At 48.6% G+C, this 20730-nt stretch overlaps 2 protein-coding genes and 1 long non-coding RNA gene across 3 annotated transcripts in view; 1 reads left to right on the top strand and 2 right to left on the bottom strand.

Moving 5' to 3' along the window:
• Nucleotides 1–1415: 1415 nt before the first annotated feature.
• CLDN5 (claudin 5) lies at nucleotides 1416–5266 on the bottom strand. The gene has a single exon (XM_064466580.1). The coding sequence runs from the start codon at nucleotides 5163–5165 to the stop codon at nucleotides 4515–4517; it is 651 nt and encodes a 216-aa protein (XP_064322650.1). The 5' UTR covers nucleotides 5166–5266; the 3' UTR covers nucleotides 1416–4514.
• A 4657-nt stretch (nucleotides 5267–9923) lies between these two features.
• LOC135315843 (uncharacterized) lies at nucleotides 9924–14789 on the bottom strand. Its single transcript, XR_010375328.1, has 3 exons — nucleotides 14106–14789; nucleotides 13857–14010; nucleotides 9924–11147 (listed from the first exon to the last, which is right to left on the bottom strand). It is a non-coding gene; the product is annotated as an uncharacterized LOC135315843 (long non-coding RNA).
• Nucleotides 14790–14829: 40 nt separating this feature from the next.
• Nucleotides 14830–20730, top strand: part of LOC104042114 (septin-2) — a 40505-nt gene continuing 34604 nt past the window's right edge. Inside the window, exons 1-2 of the mRNA XM_064466579.1 lie at nucleotides 14830–14924; nucleotides 20321–20372. Of these exons, the coding sequence (XP_064322649.1) occupies nucleotides 20346–20372 (27 nt within the window). The 5' untranslated portion in view covers nucleotides 14830–14924; nucleotides 20321–20345. The remainder of the gene's footprint in view (nucleotides 14925–20320; nucleotides 20373–20730) is intronic.

The raw sequence follows: 20730 nt of genomic DNA, 5'->3' as shown, positions 1-20730 counted from the left end.
ACAGGTAAAACAAATGCAATATTTGACCTGGAAAGAGAATTCACCTGCGCTTTCCCGCTTAATCAAATACAGCAGAAATATTTGCTGTGTCTTGCCAAGCAGACTTACAAAAGCAAATCCTCAAACACGTGTACTTAATTAATCATTTTATTTGTTAATATACAAAACAAAAAAGGATGGTTTGTGGGTACCACCTGACGCTGAACACTGCATTAATGTATTGCTGAATATGGCACTTCGATGTGGCGTATGGCTTCTGACAGGCAGGATTCTCATTTAGCATTACCGAGGTATGGATCAGTCTCAGTTTGAGGAAACTAGGTTTACTATTTACCTGCATTTGTGGTTTGAAAAGTGACCAAGGAAGAAGAACAATTTCCTTGTACGGTGTTTAGTCAGGGAATAGATTTATAAAGAAAAATCTGGAGTTAGACTGGCTTCTCAGTCCAAGGAGCAGATGCCCAACAAACATCTTTGTGCAGGAAAAGGAAATATTTCCTTAAACATCCTGCAGCAAACGTGACTGATTGAGCTTCCTGTTCCCTCTGCCTGGTGCATTTCCCTTCTTTGCACAGACAGGATCTAACCAGATTTGCAGGGTATGAACTGCAGGTTACTTTCAAATTCATAACTATGAAATGGTTCGTTTAGCAGGACAAAGGCCAAGCCGAGCAGACACCCTTTTTCCAGCTCAGCATGTGCATAGCAATGGGAGGGTGGCAAGGAGCTTTTGTTAATCTCAAGCCAGCTGGCAAGAATGCTGCAAAATGAAGTCTTTGAAGATGTTTTTTCTTGATTTTTAAAGTAACACTTTGTTAGAAAAGCTTGACAATTTTGAAAAGAAAGAAAAAATCTGCAAAACATCGAAGGACTTCCCTGGCAGTCAGATAACTTAGGCAAATTTCCCCGTTAGCAATTAGCCTCCACAGCTTCCCTTAACAGCCATTTTTTTTTTCTGTTCTGATGCAACTGTGAAAATGTTTTTCCCCCAGCTTGAATGCACCTTTTTAAAAAACTGGGTGGCAGTAAGGATTAGGGTACCGGGTCAGGTTGGGGCTGATCCAGGCTGCAGTGGGATTTTTTTCTTTCTTTTAGTTTAAACGTGTAGGAATTGAAAGCTTAAAGAGCTCCATGCTTAGAGCTGTTCTCAGAACAGTTGGGACTCACAGTCCACCTCCTAATGTGCTCACATCACAAGACCAACCGCTGCTACTCGCTCTCTTGCCTGAGGCTCCGGTGGAGAGCCGAGATGCTGCCTGCTGGGCAAGGGAGGTCCTGGCGTCCCCGGAGGTGGCCCAGCTCTCCCCCCAAAGGTGGCCCCAGCACAGGCTGCCCTTTGGGCACCGATGTCACCCGCCTTCCCCAGCCCACACCATCTGGTGCCCTTCACAGAAAACAGTAACCCCGTTCAGGGATTGGTTTAGATGTTTTTATTTTTACGTGAAATCATAAATACAAAATAAAAATAGTAAACAAGTGCTATAGATTTCTCTTTTCATTGGGATGAGGTTCAGGCCCGATCCTGAGCACTTCCAAGTCTTAAAGGTCAAGACTCGGTCTTTGCTCTTGGAAAACAAAACATAGCAAAACCCAACGTAGACTTTTACCCTGAAGCCAGTGACACCAGTAGCAGCGTTCTCCTGGGTTATTTTTTGAAGCACAGCAACAACTAAGTATACTGAAGGATGATGTTAAATATAAAAATATTTTTTAAAATGGGCCCCACTTCCTGCTAATGTTGTTGGGCGCTGCCCCACTGCTGCCGCTGCCCTCAGCGAGACCTCGTTACGTCAGCAGCCAGTTATGTCTTTGGTGGGATGATGCTGTGCTGGCTAGTACATGCACACTTGGCGCTGGCTTCTTCCAAGAGGTCACCTTGTGTGACTGCTTCAGACTTGGGTTAGAAGCGGATACAGCACTGCCGAGGCACAAAGCTATCTATCAAGAAGTTTGGCTTGTTAAACAAATTTCCCTTCCAAGGCGTGGGTTTCCCTCCCTCGCCTCAAGACACCTGCTTTGATTTGATTTTAAATGCCAGCCATGAACTGCCCTGCATGATTTCACCTTTTGGTCGGAGCCCGAATCTTGCAGCACTTGCGAAGGCTCCACAGTGCAGACACACGCAGGCGCGCCTGTCAGTGGGGGCTGGGTTTCAGTTCTTCAAGGCAAGGGGGAGTGAGGTCCAGGATTTGGGCTACTATCTGTTGACTCATTTGCTAGACACAAGAGGGCTGAGTGAGGGTGCAGCGTGTCTATGGGCTGGGTGGCAAACAGAGTTGGACATTATCATTTAAATTAAAGTAACCATGAAACAAATAAAGGCACCAAACCACATAACGAGCCAACTTTGGTAGATTTCTTGCAAAATATATGCATTTAAATACATTTACAGTTTACAAGGTTACACTGTTTAAAAAATAGTTGCAATGATGAAATACAGAATATTTCATTCTTGTACCAAAACTACATATCACATAACAACAACATTGTAGCTTTTATTTAAATGGAGACAGTATAAGAGCTGCACCTCTTTATAGAGCAAAACTAGTTCTAGACATACTGCTCTGCTTTTGTATTGTCTGATGGACTCAGGCCCTGCAACCTATCTGTTTAAGAAATGAAAGCAGTTATCTTTAAAAGGGTAAATCATGTGCTCTGCTCACTATCCAACATCAGTATTCGCAGGGGCAAGGCTTTAGCCTCTCATTCAGCTCTGTGTACACATTGATACCGCTAGGGTTTTACATTTGCTAAGCAAAGCAAGAATGTGGTCAATGTAGATCTGTCACAAACCCACAGTTATGGTTAGTCCGTAAGTCTCGGCATTATGCTGTCAAGAGTTAATGCTCAGGTTGGGTGTACACTGTATTGCTATGTGGTTGTGAGGGACCCGCGAGGTCGTAGCGTTGGGCTCAGGAATACAAACACCACGCTTCCTCACGAACTCTTGGCAGAAATCTCCTTATGGCGATACAGAGGCTGCCACGGTCTGTAGCAGGATTCTGTGTTGGTTTGAAAGTACAAGTATTTCGCATGGAAGAGTATCACACTGGCCCTTAATCCCTCCTTTAAAACAAAGTTTGTCTCTGCAGTGTAAAATGGAAAGGTGTATGCCGATATTCCAGGCTGTGGCAAAGCTTAGCATGTGCTGAGCTCAGAAAATAGGAGTTATGGTGCCCAGAGCATCTTCCTTCCAGTCCGCACAGTGTTACTAGGGCAATCGGGAGGAGCTGAGCACCGCGAGAGCCGTGACTTCACATCTCCCGATTAGCCTGTGTGGAGTCTCAGTCAAAGTATTTGGTAAAATTCTTCTAGCAATTTCTTTGCCTGATTTGGTAAATGAAGGAAAGCACGTGTAACAAAGTTATGGTGGGGAGCCAACCAAGTGCACGTCCAGCTGACCACACAATTCAAAACTGGCAGCAAGCGGGGCTCGGCAAGGCGTCCGTGAACACCCTCCATACCCCAGCCACTAATATCCGGGGCAATTCTCATGTTTCCAGCCTCCTGTAGTGCAGATGAGAGGATGCAGAGTGATGCCCCGCAGAGCCAGGACATACAAAGGTCTCCTGGGTCTCTGAACCCAGTTCTCCAATGGTTCTGGCAACAAGTTCATATTCAAGTAAAAACAGAACAGAAGTTGGTGACGGAGGGGGGATGAAGAACCTCAGGGGCAACCTAATATAATCAGATTTGTACTCCACTAAAGGACAGCAACAGATAGAAAACCCTTTCAAAGGTCTCAGAGACATACAGACCAACACACTTCTCTGAGGGACTGGAACAACTGAAGAAAATCAAGCACTCATCTCCAAACAGCTATTTGCCTGGGGGATTAAGGGCCAAGGTTAGTGTCATGCTTAAGACAGAATCCCTGGTTTAGTTGCCCAAACAGAAGAACAAAACCCCCTAACCAGCAACAGTCCTAGCGGGAACAGCCAGACGTGGGTTTTCCAGAGAGACAATGAAGAAGGGGAGCTTCTCCTCGGCACGGGGCACACCGGACGGCCCAGGCGCCCCAGCCCTGTGCTGCCCCGGGTGGCACCTGCAGCAAGGGCGGGCGGTGAAGTACTCACAAGTCTGACGGTAAGGCTGGAGACGGGCTGCCAGTGGTGGCGGGAGCTGCGGAGAGCCCGGGCCTGGACGGGGCATCCCAGCAGAGGCTGTCGGGGCTCCTCGGTGCCCCCGGCCACCCCGGGCCGGGAGAGGCTGCCTCGGCGACGCGGTGCGGCCGGGGAGGGCTGTGCTCAGTGGTCAGTACCGGGTCCCCGGTGGTGCCGAGCACGGCACTGCCCACAGCCGAGCAGCCAGACCCACCAGGTAGCCGGGCTGGCGGGCAGCAGGGCGCTGGCCTGCCTAGGGCAGCTGCTTTACGGGGGTCCCCGTTAAGAAGGGACTCTAGGCAGGGGAGCACCGGAGCCCTCCAAGGAGGCTCCCAGCATGAAGCCCTGTGCCGGCCGGCCGGCAGCCATCTGTCCATGCCCCTGCAGGGCCAGGGCGTGGGACAGTCCCGCTCAGACGTAGTTCTTCTTGTCATACTCGCCGTTGGAGGTGGGCCGCCGTGGCGCCGAGTACTTGACGGGGAAGGAGGTCTCATCACGCTGGGAGCAGGAGCAGCAGCAGATGAGGCAGCCCCCGAAGAGCAGCAGGGCTGTGGCCGCCCAGCCGATGTAGAGCGCAGCCCCCATCTCCCGCTTCTTGGACGGCGGCACGGTGGGGTCGTAGAAGTCGCTGATGACGATGTTGGCAAACCAGCAGAGTGGGACGAGGACCAGGACCCCGCAGAGGATGTAGATGGCCCCGCCGGCGATCACAATGCGGGACTTCATCTTGCCGGGCCGGATGCAGTTGGTGCACTGCGCGCCCACCACGGTCACCATCAATGCCACCAGCCCCAGCAGCGCCACGATGACGGTGAGTGCCCGGCCCGCCTGCACCTCGGCCGGCAGCGCCAGGATGGAGTCATACACCTTGCACTGCATCTGCCCCGTGCTCTGCACCACGCAGTTCATCCACAGCCCTTCCCAGATGGTCTGCGCCACCACGATGTTCACGTCGATGAAGGCGGACACCTGCCACATGGGCAGCCCGCAGGCCAGGATCACCCCCACCCAGCCCAGGATGCCCAGCCCCAGCCCCAAAATCTCCAGCGCCGCCGAAGTCATGTCGCTGCTGCCGCTGCTCCACCAAAGCCTCCGGAGAAGGGACTTCGCCGGGTCTCCGCAGTGCCCCGGGCGGCTCAGCCGGCTCTGAGAGCTGCCGCCGCCGGGCAGCGCTATATGAGGGGCGGCGGGGCGCCCTCCCTCCGCCCGCCCCCCGCCTGGCCCGGCCCCTTCCCGCGGAGGGGGGCGGCAGCGCGGCCGGGGGCCGGGGGGGGTGTCCCTCGCCGCGGCCGGCAGCCGGCTGCGGGGGGGGGCTCGCAGGGGCGCTGCCCGCTGCCGGGAAGGCGTGCGGCTGCGGGAATCTGCTCCCGCACTTGGGCCGCTGGGAGCTCTGCCTTTCCGCGCCGTTATCCGTGCCTTGCCTTTTTACTCACAGTAAATAGTGCAGGCGCCCAGCGGCACGGCGTCGGGATGGCGAGCGCCTAACCGAGCACTGCCCGAGAGGCCGAGTGCGCCGGCTGACCCGCACACCTACCTCCCGCACACCGTGGCTGGCAGAAGCGTGAGCGAGCACCACCAAACGCCTTAGGAGCCACCCTGAAAACGGGGGAGCTTTGTGAACGGGGTCTGCGCATCAGCTGCCAGTGCCAATGGACAGGTTCTTAGTTCGCTCCAGGAAGAATAATTGCTGTTAGCTTACGCCAGGCATGAAACTCTGTTTGTTTTGGTACTGGAGCCAAGAGCAAGACATTCCATTTAAATAGGTTGCCACAAAGATTTCAAACTTCACTTTACTGTTTTAATTGCTCGAGTACATTTCAAATCTTTGTGGTGTGCCAGTGAGCTAAGTGCCTGTATCAAAAAGAGTGTATTTGCAAGAGGTTTTGTCGTCAGGCCGTGCAGATGCTGTAATTGCTACAGTCTCTTCATGGGCCACGGGCGTCCTGGGTCGTCCTTGCCAAGAAAGCTGGGTTCAAGCCCTGCAGGCCAAGGGCAGCTCGCAGCCCCTCCAGGCTGGCAGCTGCGGCAGGGGGTGCTGGGGCTGGTGCGAACGCTGCTGTTGCAGCCGCAGTAGAAGGAGAACAGACCTCACCAGCTGCCTCGCACTGCCCAAGGAGCTGCCACCCAGCAGCTTCCCACGGGGTGCCCCGAGAAAGGCTTGCTTTGGTTTATCTTAAATAAATTTAAATGTTTTAGACAAAATTGAAAGTTATGTTCACACTGATTTTTGAACTGTTTTGGCTAGGTTTGGTTTCGGCTAGCCCAAAGTGTCCTTCGGGTGAGGTGGAGATCACAGAGTTGAAAATAACGCATTTCCTGCCCCTGCGTAAGCGGTTTTGTCTGTTGTACAGTAATTTACAGCATGTATTATGATATGCTAATATTTGTGATGCAAATATTAGGACAGACATGAATGCAGCATGAATGGCAAAGTCCGTGTGCGAAGCAGCAGCAGCAGAAAAAATGATAAGCAAAGGTTAAAGGAATCATATGCATCGACAGCCGGGGACGTGACCGACAGCTTAACACTGAGCAATGCCCTGCTTACATCCTGACAGCGGCGGCACCGATGACTCTTACGCAGAGGACCGGAGCACTGGTAACATGAGGATTGCAACAAGGTCACAGCACGCTGGATGTGGCTTTTACTTCTTTTTTTTTTTTTTTCCAACCAGAAGACAAACTTTAGCCACAAGATGCACAAAAAAGACACAGAAGAACGCGAGCAGCTCGTGGACCATCAGTGTGTGGACATACTGACACATGATGACTGCAGCCTCCCATTGATTATCTCCGAGCAGCTGTAAACACTTCCAGCATGGAAAATCTCTTCCTAACAGAGGCTGCCTGGAAAACAGAGTGAAGAGGAGTTATCTCCTCTTCCAGCTGCCTATGAAATACGTACAGTTTACTTCAGTTATTTAAAACTGTAAATTCCAGTGTGCAAGTCCAGGAGGAATGTGTGACTGGGGCTTGCAGTCTGTCAAACTGAGGCTGCTTACAATCACTCAGAAAAGCCCCTGGTGTCAGGGAGAGGAGAATGTGCAAAAGAACCAGCCACAGAGACAGAGACATCTCAGAGGTGGACAGGAAAAAACCCAGAACACAGGCTGAAACTGAATAACATCTGTATTTATGATGATAATAATGATTATATAGAAAACAGCACAGAAGAACAATTAAAAAAGGGGGGAGAAATGCCAGTTATCTCAGCCCGTAAGCACAGGAAAGCCCCACCCTTGCCACTTGCCCGGGAGCACGGAACTCTGAATTTCCTCCGATAAATGGCCTGTGCGTGCTGTGATGCCGGCCGGGAGGCACCCACGGGGCCTGCGCAGCTGCCCAGGCCTTTGGGCTGAGAGGGACACCAGCACAGGGCTTGCGGTACCCCTGCAGCCCTCACCCCACCTTCCCTCGCTACCTGTTACTGAGCAACTGATTCCTACAAATCACTTAATCCAAGATAATTATTTTGCTGGGGAAATATATGCTTAATAATCACCGGGTAAACCAACCGTTCTGTTTAGAGGCATTTCCACTCCTGCTATTTCACCTTTGTCCGTTTGTTTCTTTTCCTTACCCCAGGTATTAGATTTTATCCTGGCTACTGGCAACGACCTCCATTTTTAATTACTCTGTTCCCTGCTCCTGAAAGTGAGCACTTGTTGCACAGGCTACCCTTAATGAGCCGGTCAGTGCAAGGTGCTCACTGCTCTGCTTACTTGACTTACTGGTGACTTGACCGACCCAGCTGCCGGGGGCCTGAGGACCCTGTCAGCTCCAGCACGTTGTGGCTCCTGATGGTGTTAATGTCACAACACCGGGAATTAGTTTAAACTCCCAGAAATGAAAAGGTTCTAATTTCTTAAAAGGAAACACAAATCAGCATGATGTTTTTCTTGGGATTTTAAGTAATCGCTACTTAATAAATTAAATTCTTGCTGGTAAAGTCTGGGTTCCTTTCAATTCAAAGGCATGATGTTGCTGCAGCAAAGTAGCTCGTTAACAAATGACCGTTATTGCCATTATATCTGCTACTGCTCCAGCTATGTATGCATTACATTATTCTAGGGGGGTTACATAGGGGGGCTTTGCTGCTTGTAAAAATGGGCGGAAGCGGTATTCAAGCAGAGAACAATTGCACAGAAGCCATACTATAGCAAGAGGGGCTTTGGGATTAGAGGTGATTGTGTTTTCACGCTTTTCCTGACATAATCAGGACAAACACCAGGCGCAGCGTTACTGGGAGGGCTGCTAAGCGGGGTCCAGGCGCCTACTAGCATTGTTTGTCCCAGAGTATGAGCCCTGTACCACGGCACAGAGGAACCGCTGCACCCGGCCCTCCAGCCTCGCTAGGGCCTCGCTCAGCGCCGATGCATCCCACCGGCAATGTTTAGACAGATTTGCTTTTTGGGACCTGAAATGTAGCCTGCAGAGTGCACTTGGTCTGTGACTTGTGGAGTGTCCCTTACCTATGTGCTTCTGCTCCTTCTCATCCCTAAAACGTTAAACATCTGGAAGACAGAGAAGAAAATGACATTTGGTACCAAGCTTATGCCCAAACCTAAGACAGAGTACGAGTCAAAAGATGAATTAAAAGCCCAGTGGTCTTAAGACAGCTTACCATAACTTTTGGATCAGACATAAGCAAAGGTGAAGAATCACCTTTGCTGTCCAATTAGTGGTGAAATAAAGGCAAGGAGATTTACAAATAGAGGTGTTTGGCAGGGGTTGTTCTTTATTTAGAAAGCTTGAGTTTTCTCCGTGAAGACTGCTCTTCTCTGAATTATCCTTTAAAATGCAACTGTTTTTCCCAAGAGAAGAGGTTTAGTCAGAGCTTGAGTGCACATACCGTCTTCTACAGTAAGACAGGCCTCCGTGAAGTTCCTGCACGTCAGCAGTGCCAATGCGTCTTCAGACCAGTGTGAGACATCAGGAGACTGGCCCATAGGAATGAGTCCGTGTCAGATGAGCAGGTATTACAGAATGAAAGCGCACTATTTCACCATAGGAGTTATCTCGAGTTCATTTCTTTCGGAAAGAAGCTGAGGTGGTTAGCGGGAAATTCTCACTTCCCATCTTAGTTCGTCATTTGAATGAAGAGAAGCAATGATTTAAAAGCCACACCAGAATTTTGCAAGAGGGACCAGTAATGCTCTGTGACAGCTGATGATGATGTAGGATCCGTCACCTATTTTAGTACAAATGTTGCTGCTGCCCTTCAGCATTGAGAAATGGATGCCCACGCTGCTCTGCCCCCTCAGTGGTGATGTGTCAAGATTCACGTAAAAGAAAGGAAGGAAACAGATTTCTGTAGTTGGAAAAGCAGTGAAAGAGGTTACAGATCTGCTTCCAGCCTTCATATATTTGCTGCTGTATATCCCTCGGCAAAGCAAGTTGTCCTAGCCCTGTGTCAGCCTCTGCGCTTTACACACACCCTCCGCCCGGGATATTTTTGTGAACTGCTGACTGGCAGTGCCAGGGAGCCGGGAGCGGGGGTTTCCACCTGGCCTATACGTGGTGGGAATACCGAGGCAGTGTTATGAGTGTGTCCTGGTTTCAGCTGGGATAGAGTTAATTTTATTCACAGTACCTAGTACAGGGCTACGTTTTGGTTTTGTGCTGAAAACAGTGTTGATAATGCAGAGATGTTTTAGCTGTTGCTAAGCAGTGCTTACACTAGTCAAGGACTTTTTCAGCTCCCCGTGCTCTGCCGGGTGCACAAGGGTAAGGAGGGGGCACAGCCAGGACAGCTGACCCCGACTGACCCCAGGGCTGTCCCACACTGTACGGTGCCATGCTCAGCGTATAGAGCTGGGAGCCACTGCCCAGTGTTAACGGTGTTTCAGGACACTTCATACAGTGAATGATGGCCCTTTCCCAAAGCTTACCATGTCCCGTCTATAGATGAGCATCTAGACAGCCTGATCATCCCACTTGCCAAGAGATCACACGGAATACGTGCTTAGGCCGTGTCACTTCAAATACCTCCCTTTAATGCTATAGGCAGTTCTTGAGAATGTGTTAAAGGTTGTGGGGCAGAGGTGGAAAAGCTGTAGGAAATACGCATTGTTTCATGCCTAAGGGCCCATTCTACATCATGTTTCCTATCAGGAGAACTGTAGTTTAATTTTGTCCTCTTCCAAAGTTAGCCTCCTTCCACAGGCTGCGGTGTACCAGGATCCTGGTAGATCTCTTTCCCACGTAATTGTTGGGAAATCACCTCAGATGTCATTTTGTAAAGAACAGTGTCAGCAAGGACAAATGCCATTGTTTTAAATATCCATTGCAGATGTTAAAAGTATTTAGTAATGACATGACCATGAAGTTACTGAAAACTGTTCAGGGCTAGCGATGGGGAATGTGCTCTGTTTATCTAGTGCCCCTGGAAGTCTGCGTTCCTGGGAACGCACAAGAGGTTTGGGACACCTCCTCTGATTATGACAGCGATTAGTTCTGAGCAACGCTGTCCCTTTTCTTAACAAGGCACGTCTGAGGCAAGGCCCGTATTTGGGGATAGCATGCGTCTGTTTTGTCAATTCCGATTCCCTTCTTAAACGTGTTTCCAGTGAGAGGAAAGGATGGCTGTTACTGCTGAAAGGGTGCAAAGCGTCTCCTATTCCAGAGAAAAGTTTTAGATTCTTCTTATTGCTTCTTCGTTTGCATAATTAGTCTCTTGCAAAGGTGGTCTTGTGCACGCTTGTAAATGCAGAATAATCACTTCTATTCCTCCGAGACTGCTGTAATTCAAACATGATCTTTGTTTCCTGTCCTGCGTCACTAAGAATGCGCTTTGGTTTTGGTTTGGGTTTGTTGTTTTTTTTTCCCAGCAAGGGAAAAGACTTATCTGTTGCAGTTTTTCTTATGGGTTACTAAATAACTTGGAAAGTAGCTTGTGTCAGTAAATCCTGGTGCACCCACAGATAGTGGCTTCCTGTTCGTACACTACCAGAGCCCCAGCTCTGAGCTGCGCGCTTCAGAAGGGCTCAGCAGTGAGACCAGCTTTCAGCGGACCTGCCATTTCCGATTCCCGATGCAACACGCCTGCAGAAACACAGAAGATTTGAGACGTTAGAATGGTTCACCCCGTTAGTGATTCCGTAGATAAAGCACTACTCAGAAGAGGATATCACATTACCAATTTACCAAGTACTAACAGAGAATGGGAAGTTCGCCCTTAAATTTCTGTCTATCATCACACCCAAATACTAAAAATTAGCCCAGGGAGTGTCTAAATTAGAGTATTTGACATTTACACTAGTTATGGTCAAAGTACTTTTTTCTCTGGCAATCCTTTAAACGAGGATGTCACCCACAGTGTGCAGCTCTTACATATTTATTTCTAAAAGGTTTGGTCCTGGAGCCACGTTCTGTACTTCAGCAAAGCACACACAAATATTCTGAGTCAAACACAAACTTACAACTTATGGAAATGAAAAGGATTTATGCATATGCTTAAGAATAAGTTGTTTAATCAGGACTTGAGTAATTTTATCTCCAGGGAATATTGGGAGAGTTGAAGATGCTCAGTGTCTTACAGCAGTGGGCCGATATCCCCGTGAGTTGCTCTTATAGCGCAGCCATTACAGCCATCGCACATAATTTTAGGCTCAAATTCCAAACATTCAGCTATGTGAGGAACAGCCTCAACTGAAAGAAAGGCGAGGTAAAAGGGATCTCATAACTGAAAAGAGACAGTTTCATTTGGTCAAAGCAGCCTATCTTCCCTTTTTTTTTTTTTAAATTTAATAGAAATAATGCCAAGGAACATGGGGTTGTTTTATCTATCAAAATTCAGTTTAGTTTCAGTTATATGGTGGTATTTATTTTACTACAATCAGTATCATACCATTTTCTCCGTTAAGGCGCAGCACAAAAGTTACACAATGCCTTTTGCTGAATGGATGAGGTATTTCTAACTTGCTAAGACGTGACTCCACACAAAGTTAAGATTTGAATTCAAGGAAGGACTCTAATTGTGCTTTTGCTAATGTAAACCTAGATGTATCAGGAACTTTTATAAAGGGCATTTGAGCTTCCAAGGGAAGGATAAAACAAAATACTTTCAGAAATAATAATTGTGGGAATGAGTGTTTCACAGTGAGGCTGCTGTTCACTGCATTAACATTTCCAGACTAATGATTTAGGAGGAACGGTGTTCTTCAATACAACGATTTCTTCTGTTTGCACCTCTGCTAATACTAGTGTGGGAAGTAACAAATATGTAGGACGTCTTTTGGGGGCATGCACTCTCTGTAGGTTTCTGCAGCGCAGCGTTTCCCAGTTACAGGCACCAGCTAGCTCCAGTTCTGCTGCTTGGCGATCCTGCAGGCTGCGGTTTCATAGTAGGTCTCCAAACAGGTTTCAAAAGTAACAAAAGTACATTTTCAGCAAGTGCATAAGGCACTGTAAAACTCATTGTCACAGGATGCTAATGCCAAACGTTGAGATGGGTTCAAAAAGCAACAGGAAAAATTCATGGAAGAGAAAACTGTAAAGATAAACGTTCTGGCTCAGGAAGCCACTGAGCACCGGACCGCTGGGAGCTGGGAGGATACACAGACATGGTGCTACTATTATCTTCCTCTGAGCATCTGCTACTGAGCACTGCAGAGGCAGGGCACTGGCTAGAACTGACCTTCGCTCCTGCCCCAAGTGCCTCTCCTCATGTTACTTTCTGGCATAATGGGACGGCTCTGGGGGGACTGTGACTTCCCTGAACGTTTTGTGTGACAGTTGGTCAGCATCTGATTGAGCCACAACACAGGAAAATTACTGGTAGGCCCCAACAATGAGGCATATGAAAGTTCTGGGGAGTGCTTCACCCCTCGCACTAAATCCTGCCAAAGGAAAGGAGTGACAGTCATGGGAAAGCACTATCGCCCACTAGGCTCCGTGCTGATGGCAGTCCGTAGTTCGGCATGGCCCACGCTAATCTCTTGTAACTTCCTCAAGTGCTCGATAGTTATTTGTAATAGCAGTTTATGTGTGTAAAATACCGCGCGCATCACCGTGTTCTAATTTAGCAAAAGAAAGAAAATCTGCCACTGTTGTTCCTTTGGTGATGGTACAAAACACCTCTGTGGGTATCCATGGAGTAATTTAAAATAAGACCTTAATTTCTAAAGATGACTGAAATGCCATCTTTTAACCCCTCCAAGAAGGTAGCGCATAACGGTACTTTGTGCTGTAACGTTACACTTTGTCCTAGGAAACGGAACTCGGTTGCGCTTTCGTTGGCTTTTATCTCGTTCCTACTCAGATTACATCGATGCTCGGTTAATAATATGAGCACAATGTGAATTAGCAAATAATGCCAGTCTGCCTTCAGCAGCATTTGTTTCACTTCCACACTTTCCTGTTGTGAGCTGCAACCCTGTTGGCTTAATGGATGGAAATACGGACAAAACCAGAAACGTGCTTCTTGGCATTCAGAATTGTAAGCCAAAAGATTTGCTGCTAGGTTGCCCATACAAACTGCCCTCTGCACAATGTTCGGATGGATCACTAGGGAATTCCCAGAGCTCAGCTCTTGCAGCTGGAAGGTTGAAGAAAGCCTTCCCTAAACTTCTGCTGATACCCTGATTTAATCTTGTCAGCCTTGTATTGAGTGTTTGAGCTATGTAACACTGTTTCATCACGAGAACGTGACCCAGTTCTGTAATCTGACTGCAGGTATCATTCACACTCTGGGTTTGTGTCTGCTGGAGACCCTGATACCCCAGAGAACTTGCCGGCGGGAATCCCACTCACCCCTTCAGCGATGACACCGACCGAGGCACACTGACTCTCGCTTGGCCAGAGGGAATGCTGTGACGGAAGAGGATCGCAGTGGTGTAGGTAGAATGAGCACACTGGGGTTTCTTGCACAATGGGAGATAAATTTGCTTCACTCGTGGATGAGCAGCTGAAAACCAAATGGACTTAGGTTACACAGTGCATTACAGTCAAACAGCACAAAGTTTAAGCTAGATTTCCCCCTGGCTATCACGCCTACCATACCAAAAGCTTTTCCACTGTGAAGGACTTGCTGAAACCTGCTGTAGGTAGAGGCTGAAAGCTCAGCGGCGTGTGGGTAGGAAACAGGAGACAAACAACTTGAGAAGGGGATATTTTAAGCAGAAGGGGCTCTGACTGTGTTTCATTCTTAAAGGTTAACTCGTGCGTGAGTGTACCGAGACCGTCTGTACGAGGCAGATGCCCATGCGTGCCGCTGGCGGGATGTGACGCTGTGGTGGTAGGACAGCCTTGTATCATTTCAAAGCCATCACCACCACAGCGCTGGCTACCGTGTGGTGTAGTCGGAGCTCGGGAGTGACCTCCCGAGGGGCGCCTCTATCAGGCGAGCCTTCCTCCCATGTTTTTCCCTTTGGGAAGCCAGCAGGATGAGGCGATGTCCCCTGTGTTGGAGCGGGGCACTCCTGGACGAAGCGGGAGGCGGCCGGCTGCGGAGTGCTGGGGGACACCGCAGGGCCGCACCGATCCCCCCCCGGGCGATGAGGTGCGATCCCTGCCCGGGGGATGAGGGGCGACCCCTCCCTCCCGCACCGCGTCCCGCCAGCCCGCCCGCACGGTCGCCTTGGCAACGCCCCGCCGGCCCTCGCCGCCACGCGGGCGCGCTGGGCAGGGACGCTCTATCCCTCCTCTCGCTCGTCCCGCAGCAGCGCCTCGTTGCTATCCTGGGAAGCGGCCTAGACCATAGAGTCGCGGGGAGGGTAGGCAGGCGCTCGGCCGCGGTGGCGTGTGGGATGCGGGAGGGCTCCGCAGTGGGTCGCGGCCTGGCAGGCGGGGACCGGCGGGAGGGCGCGGCCGCGGGCTCAGGTAAGCGCCGGGGTCGGGCCGCCTCCTCTGGCAGGCGGGTGGGTGCCTCCGGGCCGGGCCCGCCTCCCGCTGCCCCCCGGCCTGGCCCGGCCCGGCCGTGCCCGCGGCCGCCAGCGGGGCGGTGGGACGGGCCTGGCCCCGCAGCTCGCCCGCGGCGGCCTGTGCTCCGTGCGCGGCCTAGGCCCCCGGCCCGGCCCGGGGCCAGGTATCGAGGCCGATGTGTAAGGACGAGCAAAGCCCCGCAGGCGGGCCGTGGGCCGCTCACCCGCGCCTTCACTCGCTGTAACGCCAGGCAGGCGTTCCTTGTGCGGCGCGGAGGGCCCGGGGGTGCGGGGTGGGGGGGGCCGCTGTCTGCGCGGGGCCTTCCTCGGGTGTCTTCAAAACGGCCCCCGGAGCGCGGCCTGCGGCGGGGAGCGGGAGAGGGTCCCCCAGGGAGAGGTGCAGGGTTCCGCTACCTGGTGCGGCGCCTGCCTGGTTTGGCAATGGGTGGAACAAGCGCTTTTAGGCCTTGCATTATCGTTCGCCTGGAGGTTAGAGACTGTGCGGTGTCGTGGGGCTTAAGCATGATTTGGTGGTGATTTAAAGCACTGACCTATCACTGTTTGCTGTGCATTGTCAGCATGTACACAATTATAGTTAAGTTTTGTGGGTGTGAGGTAGAGCTGCCTATTTCCCCATGACTGATCATGGCTAATGTGTTTAGCTTTTTAACTTAAAAAAAACCCCTGCTTTTCACATTTATGGGTCTGTTTTACATTATTTTTCTCTGATACAGTAGCTCTGGGAAAACACTGTCAAAAGCTGCTTGTGGAGGAAGCACATAATCACTAAAACTGATCATTAATGTGAGCAGTATCGTTGCCTCCTTTATGCTTCTTGAGTGACTGTGTTTATTGAAATAACAGGAAGAGAGGAAGTTGTCTAGAGCAATATGTTAACATTGCAATGGAACTTTCAATAAAATATTTAGGGTTAGAGCTCTAGATGCATGCATTGTTCCCTCTAGACCTTTACCTTTTAAGAACAGTGCTCGTAGGTGGCTCTCTTACTTGCTTAGCTCTTGCCTCCCTTTGCTGTGCATGTGTGCACTGTTAAGTCACAGAAGTGTTACAAGTTGTGATGAACGGCAGTGCATTCCCATTAACAATCGATGTGGTGTGTCATTGGTTCAAACATGTTACCAGAATGAAGCCTATAAAACTCCTGAGTGCTCATTCAAAGACAGAGCAGAGGCATACGCTTGGCTTTGGTCTACCTGCGGCTGCCACAGCTGGGTTTTGTGGTTGTTGTGGCCTTTGCTGTTAAATTCTGTATTTGGTGAAAGTGATACAGTCACCTTCCTGAATAAGAGTTGCTCAGAATGCATTTGGTTGTTAGTGGGTAAAAGAGGCTTCCTTCAGTCGGTAACATCTGGTTTTAATGAGGAAAATGGAATTGTCTGGGATTGTTGATACCGAGGGAGTGACACGGCTCCCCGGCAGCTTCTGGGAAGTGGTTCCAGCCAGAGGTGAGGGTGTGCTATGAACAAAGCATGACACAGAGAACGGGCTTTGCGAGAATCGGGTGATTCATACAACTTTGATAGCGTAAGCTACCAAAAAAAGCTTTGTATTTGGCTATGCTGGTACCCAGTATTCACTGGAATACAGTGAGGAAGTTCTTAATTTTCACATAAATTCCTTTGTTTCTCTGTCTGCAAGACACTTGGAGAAGTTATACATTTTTTAAAAAAATTATTTGCTTCTGCGCCTCAGTACTTGACTCTGACATTTCTTTGGGTTTTTGTAGTTCTTTTTGTGAGAAACCACAAATATTGGTATGTTACTGAGATATTTTTAGCGTTTGTCTGTCGTCTTTAAGTCTGAAAAGGTGCCTTCAGAATGCTAATGTTGTTGAGACCACTTCCAGCACTTGGAAACGTACTCAGGTCTCTACTGCTTTCAGTGGTTCCTTATTAGGTTATTAAATACTTTAAAAAAAGTATTTATCAGATTTATATGATCTCAGATGGAAGGAAAGAGGCCTCAGTTGATAAGTCATGGGGGCTGTTCTGCTTGTAGAGAATGGTTGGTAAGGTCCCTCTAAAGTGATTATTTAAAAATGTTCTTTAATATCCTTAAATGGAAACACTCTTTGTACATTTTTCATAGTGTTTTCTTTGTGCTCGTGCCTATTAAGAAGCTCCCAGTCTGCCTGTTCCTAACAGTTTACTTCTTGCATCCTGACAGGAACAAAGGAAATGACCCATTTTCCTTCCTCTCTCTTTCTCTCTCACTGGAATACTTTCCTTAGCAGAAGGCGGCAGGAGGGCATGTTCCAGGCCTCTGTGCCTCCAGAGGAGGCAGCTGTAGCTGAACTTCGTGGTGACCCGCTCCCTCAGACTGCACAGCAGCATGCTGTTCAGGCTGGGGATTTGTTGGGGTCCGAAAGGAGACTTTGTTTTCATATCTGCTGTTCAGAACTGGATTTGAACATTCCGATGGTATGGCACAGCGTCTCTTCTCTCTGCTGGACCTGCTAAACGGGGCCCACAATTATTTACAAATAAACTTCCATTGCCTTTTGCAAGTTAATGCAATCGTGTCTTATCTGTTCCTTTCTCTTCCAAGTATTTTGCATGGGCTGCTTTGCTCATCTTGTAATGATCGAAATAGTTTGTTGAGAATCTAAAGAAAACAGAACAGCTGTGGCCTGCTTTGCTTTGCCTTAGCTGGTTTGGTTCTTTTTTTAAAATTTTATTATGGAAACTTAATGAAAAATTAAACATTACCATTTCCAGGTGTGGGACTATCCAGAGCTTTGTCAGACACCCAACTTCACGTTAATGTTTGCCTTGGTTGTGTGCAGACAGACTTCAGGATATCAGCAGCCCGTGACACACAGCATAGCCCCGGCCAGTGACAAGTTACCACTTGTAAGCAACACTGTAAGCGCTGTGGCTCTTTGGTGCTGTAAGAAGATGCAACATATGTTATTTTGCCAACTCTAAGGTTTTGACTTGTAATGATGTGGCAAAGCTTCAGGAAGGCAGCTCGTGGTCACCTGGGGAGGTTGGTTGGTTCAATAGTTTTCTAGCAGACCTCATGAGGGCAGTGTTATAAATTGCAAAATGCGTTGAGGCTGAATAACTGAGGATTTGTTTGGGCCTCGCTGCCTTATCTAGGTGTTGTGGAACAGTGGTTTTATCTTCTCCCCCGCTCACTCCAGCTGGAATATTTCTATTCTAACAAAATACAGCGGGAAATGCCCGACTGGGTGCTTGTTGTACCCAGATGCTGAAGCCTGCGCTGCGGTCGTGATGTGGTCAGGGCAGCTGTCCTGCGGCTTTGGCTACAGCAGCTTTTTGGTCAGAGTAAGACACAAGGTGAATATTGTTTGCCCAGTAGGAAACAGGCTTTGTAAGTTATATTTGTGGGGCAATTTGCTGTAAATTTAGCTTTTTTATGAGATGACAGATTGATTTTGAAGCCAGATGTGTCATAATCAGTTGACAACAGTTTTGACTCTTCTGCTTTTTAATCAAGTAGCTTGGGTAACGCTACGATGGATGTTACTGTACTGGCAGCTTAAAGCAGAAGTAATTAGAGAATTTGCCATACATATTTACATCTGAATTGTTCCCCCTGTTTACCCTTAACTCTAGGCAGCTGCTCTGGGCGGCTTCTCATCTGGCTTTACTGTGAGAAATGGGCCAGAAGGTGTCTCTACATTTACACTCAGACAGTGACTATTTATGAACTTTTCTAAACCTTTGAATTACGTTACTGATTTTATAGACAAGGTGACAACAGAAGTTGCCAAACATAGAAGCAAGGTGTGGACAGAGCGGTGAGTTGCATCTGTCAGGGAGGCTGTGACTGTCTTTAAGGATCTGTAACGCTGTTTGGCTGGGGTCTGGAATGGGCCCTTGCATATTGGTCAGTGAAAAATATCTCTGGTTTTTTCAAAACCATTCTTAAGGGTGTTCCCCAGGCTGCTTTGAGGAATTCCCAATGAGAGGCTGTCAGAAGATGATCAGGTTCAGGACCTCGCTCTTTTCCAGGCAGTGGATGTATTGGGCTTTGGTTAGCAAGCAAATGAACTAGGTATGAAGGGAGAGTAGTTGGAGGAAGAGGAGAAGAATTTCCTTGCTTACGGGGTGCCTGGTGTCTGCACAGCTGGCAGGGTTTGAAATGCCTGCTTCAGGGCAAATGAAATGGTGTGTGAGCTGAAGACATGTTTTCTTTAAAACTCCAAGTTGCAATTATGCTAGCTTTGGCTTTTCCTTTAGTTCAAAGCTTAGTATGTCTGCTAGGATCTGACTGTCAAACCGCAGGTGTCAGAAGCTGGACCGTGTCCTGCTAGAAGGGCTCCCGCTACCAACAGGAAAGCGTTTCCGTCTGAGCGAACACGCAGGTGCCTGCAGAGGTCACTTCCCCGCTTTCCCAGGCCAAGGGCTGCGCTGTCAACAAACCAAGCTGCGAAGTGCTCCTGCCGCTTCTGTGTTTCCTGCCAGCCCCTCTAAATGGAAGGGCCTCGCTATTGCCGAGATAACTAATCTATAGCACAGCTAACATTGAGTACAGAGATAAGGGCTTGCCAAACCCCAGCTGTTGTGCGTGTCTGAAACTGAAGAACAAATCTTTCTGATAGTCCTTCAGATCAGGGTGAATTTCCATGTCCAGCACGGGTTAGCCAAGTGCCAAGGTTCTGCAGCGTTTGGTGTGGTGTTGGCATTCAGCAACGGTGCTGTGAAGCGGCCGAAAATAATGTTACAACCTTTACCTGGAAACCCCGTAGGTGCCCTGCTCTCGGGAGAGCTTCTGTGTGTCGTCGGAGTTCTCAAGTGGCATTTTTTGGACAACAGATAGATTACGTTCACCTATTTGTAAACAGTCTTTAAGAAACATGGTTCATAAGTGGAAAGGGTAAAAATGGAAGGAAAAAGAACCTCTTTCTGCTCTCTGGGTAGGGGGTTTGGAACAGAGAGTATATGAATTCCAGGCTTTATTAGCTAATTACAGAATCAGAGAATTTAAAAATTACATCAGGAGTACTGTGCATACTCAGCATTAGCTTTCAGTAGATATATTTCCTTCATTAAAGGCAGGATGGATGAAAGACCGTTAGGGATACTGAATTTTGAGTTTTAAAGGAATCTTTCTGTTTTAAAACTTCTAAGCATTTAAATGAAGTATTCTGGTTTTGATAGTCCTGTGTCATTTCTTTCCTGTGAACAGCTTCACAGAAGAAGCAGCCATTTTGACTGTGGCTTGTTTATTCTGGTAATCTTTGAGTATGTGATGTTTCATTCTACCAGAATGGAATGTGATTATTATATGCAATTGATCAGTTCAGAATTAAAACGAATGCAATCTTCAAGTCAGCTAACGTGCATTATCTATTTTATTTTCCAGTGTCTGAAACTTCGAGTGACGAAACATGTCTCAGTCGGGTGAAAAAGTCAAGGTAAAGGGATGGCTGCATAGCCAATTTCCGTTCAGTCTCTCCAACCTCTGAAAATACTTGTGCTTTTACTGAAGTGGTAAAAGGGTGGATAAATGATACCTTATCGCTTCGGATGCATTTCTCAAAAGGAACTGTTGAGTAGAAGCGGAGCTTGCATATGATTCTGGTAATAGGCTTTCGGATGTTTGCCAGACACCAGCGTTTGCTTACTTACGCTTTAGAATGGTGCCTTTACCAAAGGAAATTCCGTTCAGCAAGCCTTCGTTTCTAATGCTTTTGCCCATCTGGGTGGGTCTTAAAAGGATCGTTGGCAAATAACTAATTGCCTTTTAAGTGATTTTTCCCCTGTATCCCCCCA

The sequence above is a fragment of the Phalacrocorax carbo genome, chromosome 15, assembly GCF_963921805.1.
Source record: "Phalacrocorax carbo chromosome 15, bPhaCar2.1, whole genome shotgun sequence".
Classification (NCBI taxonomy): domain Eukaryota; kingdom Metazoa; phylum Chordata; class Aves; order Suliformes; family Phalacrocoracidae; genus Phalacrocorax; species Phalacrocorax carbo.
The sequence above is the reverse complement of the archived record's forward strand: the minus strand, read 5'-3'. Positions and strand labels throughout refer to the sequence as shown.

Bases quoted from the DNA above. Each gene is read 5' to 3' on its own strand.
- CLDN5 (XM_064466580.1), bottom strand. From the start codon at position 5,165: ATGACTTCGGCGGCGCTGGAGATTTTGGGGCTGGGGCTGGGCATCCTG.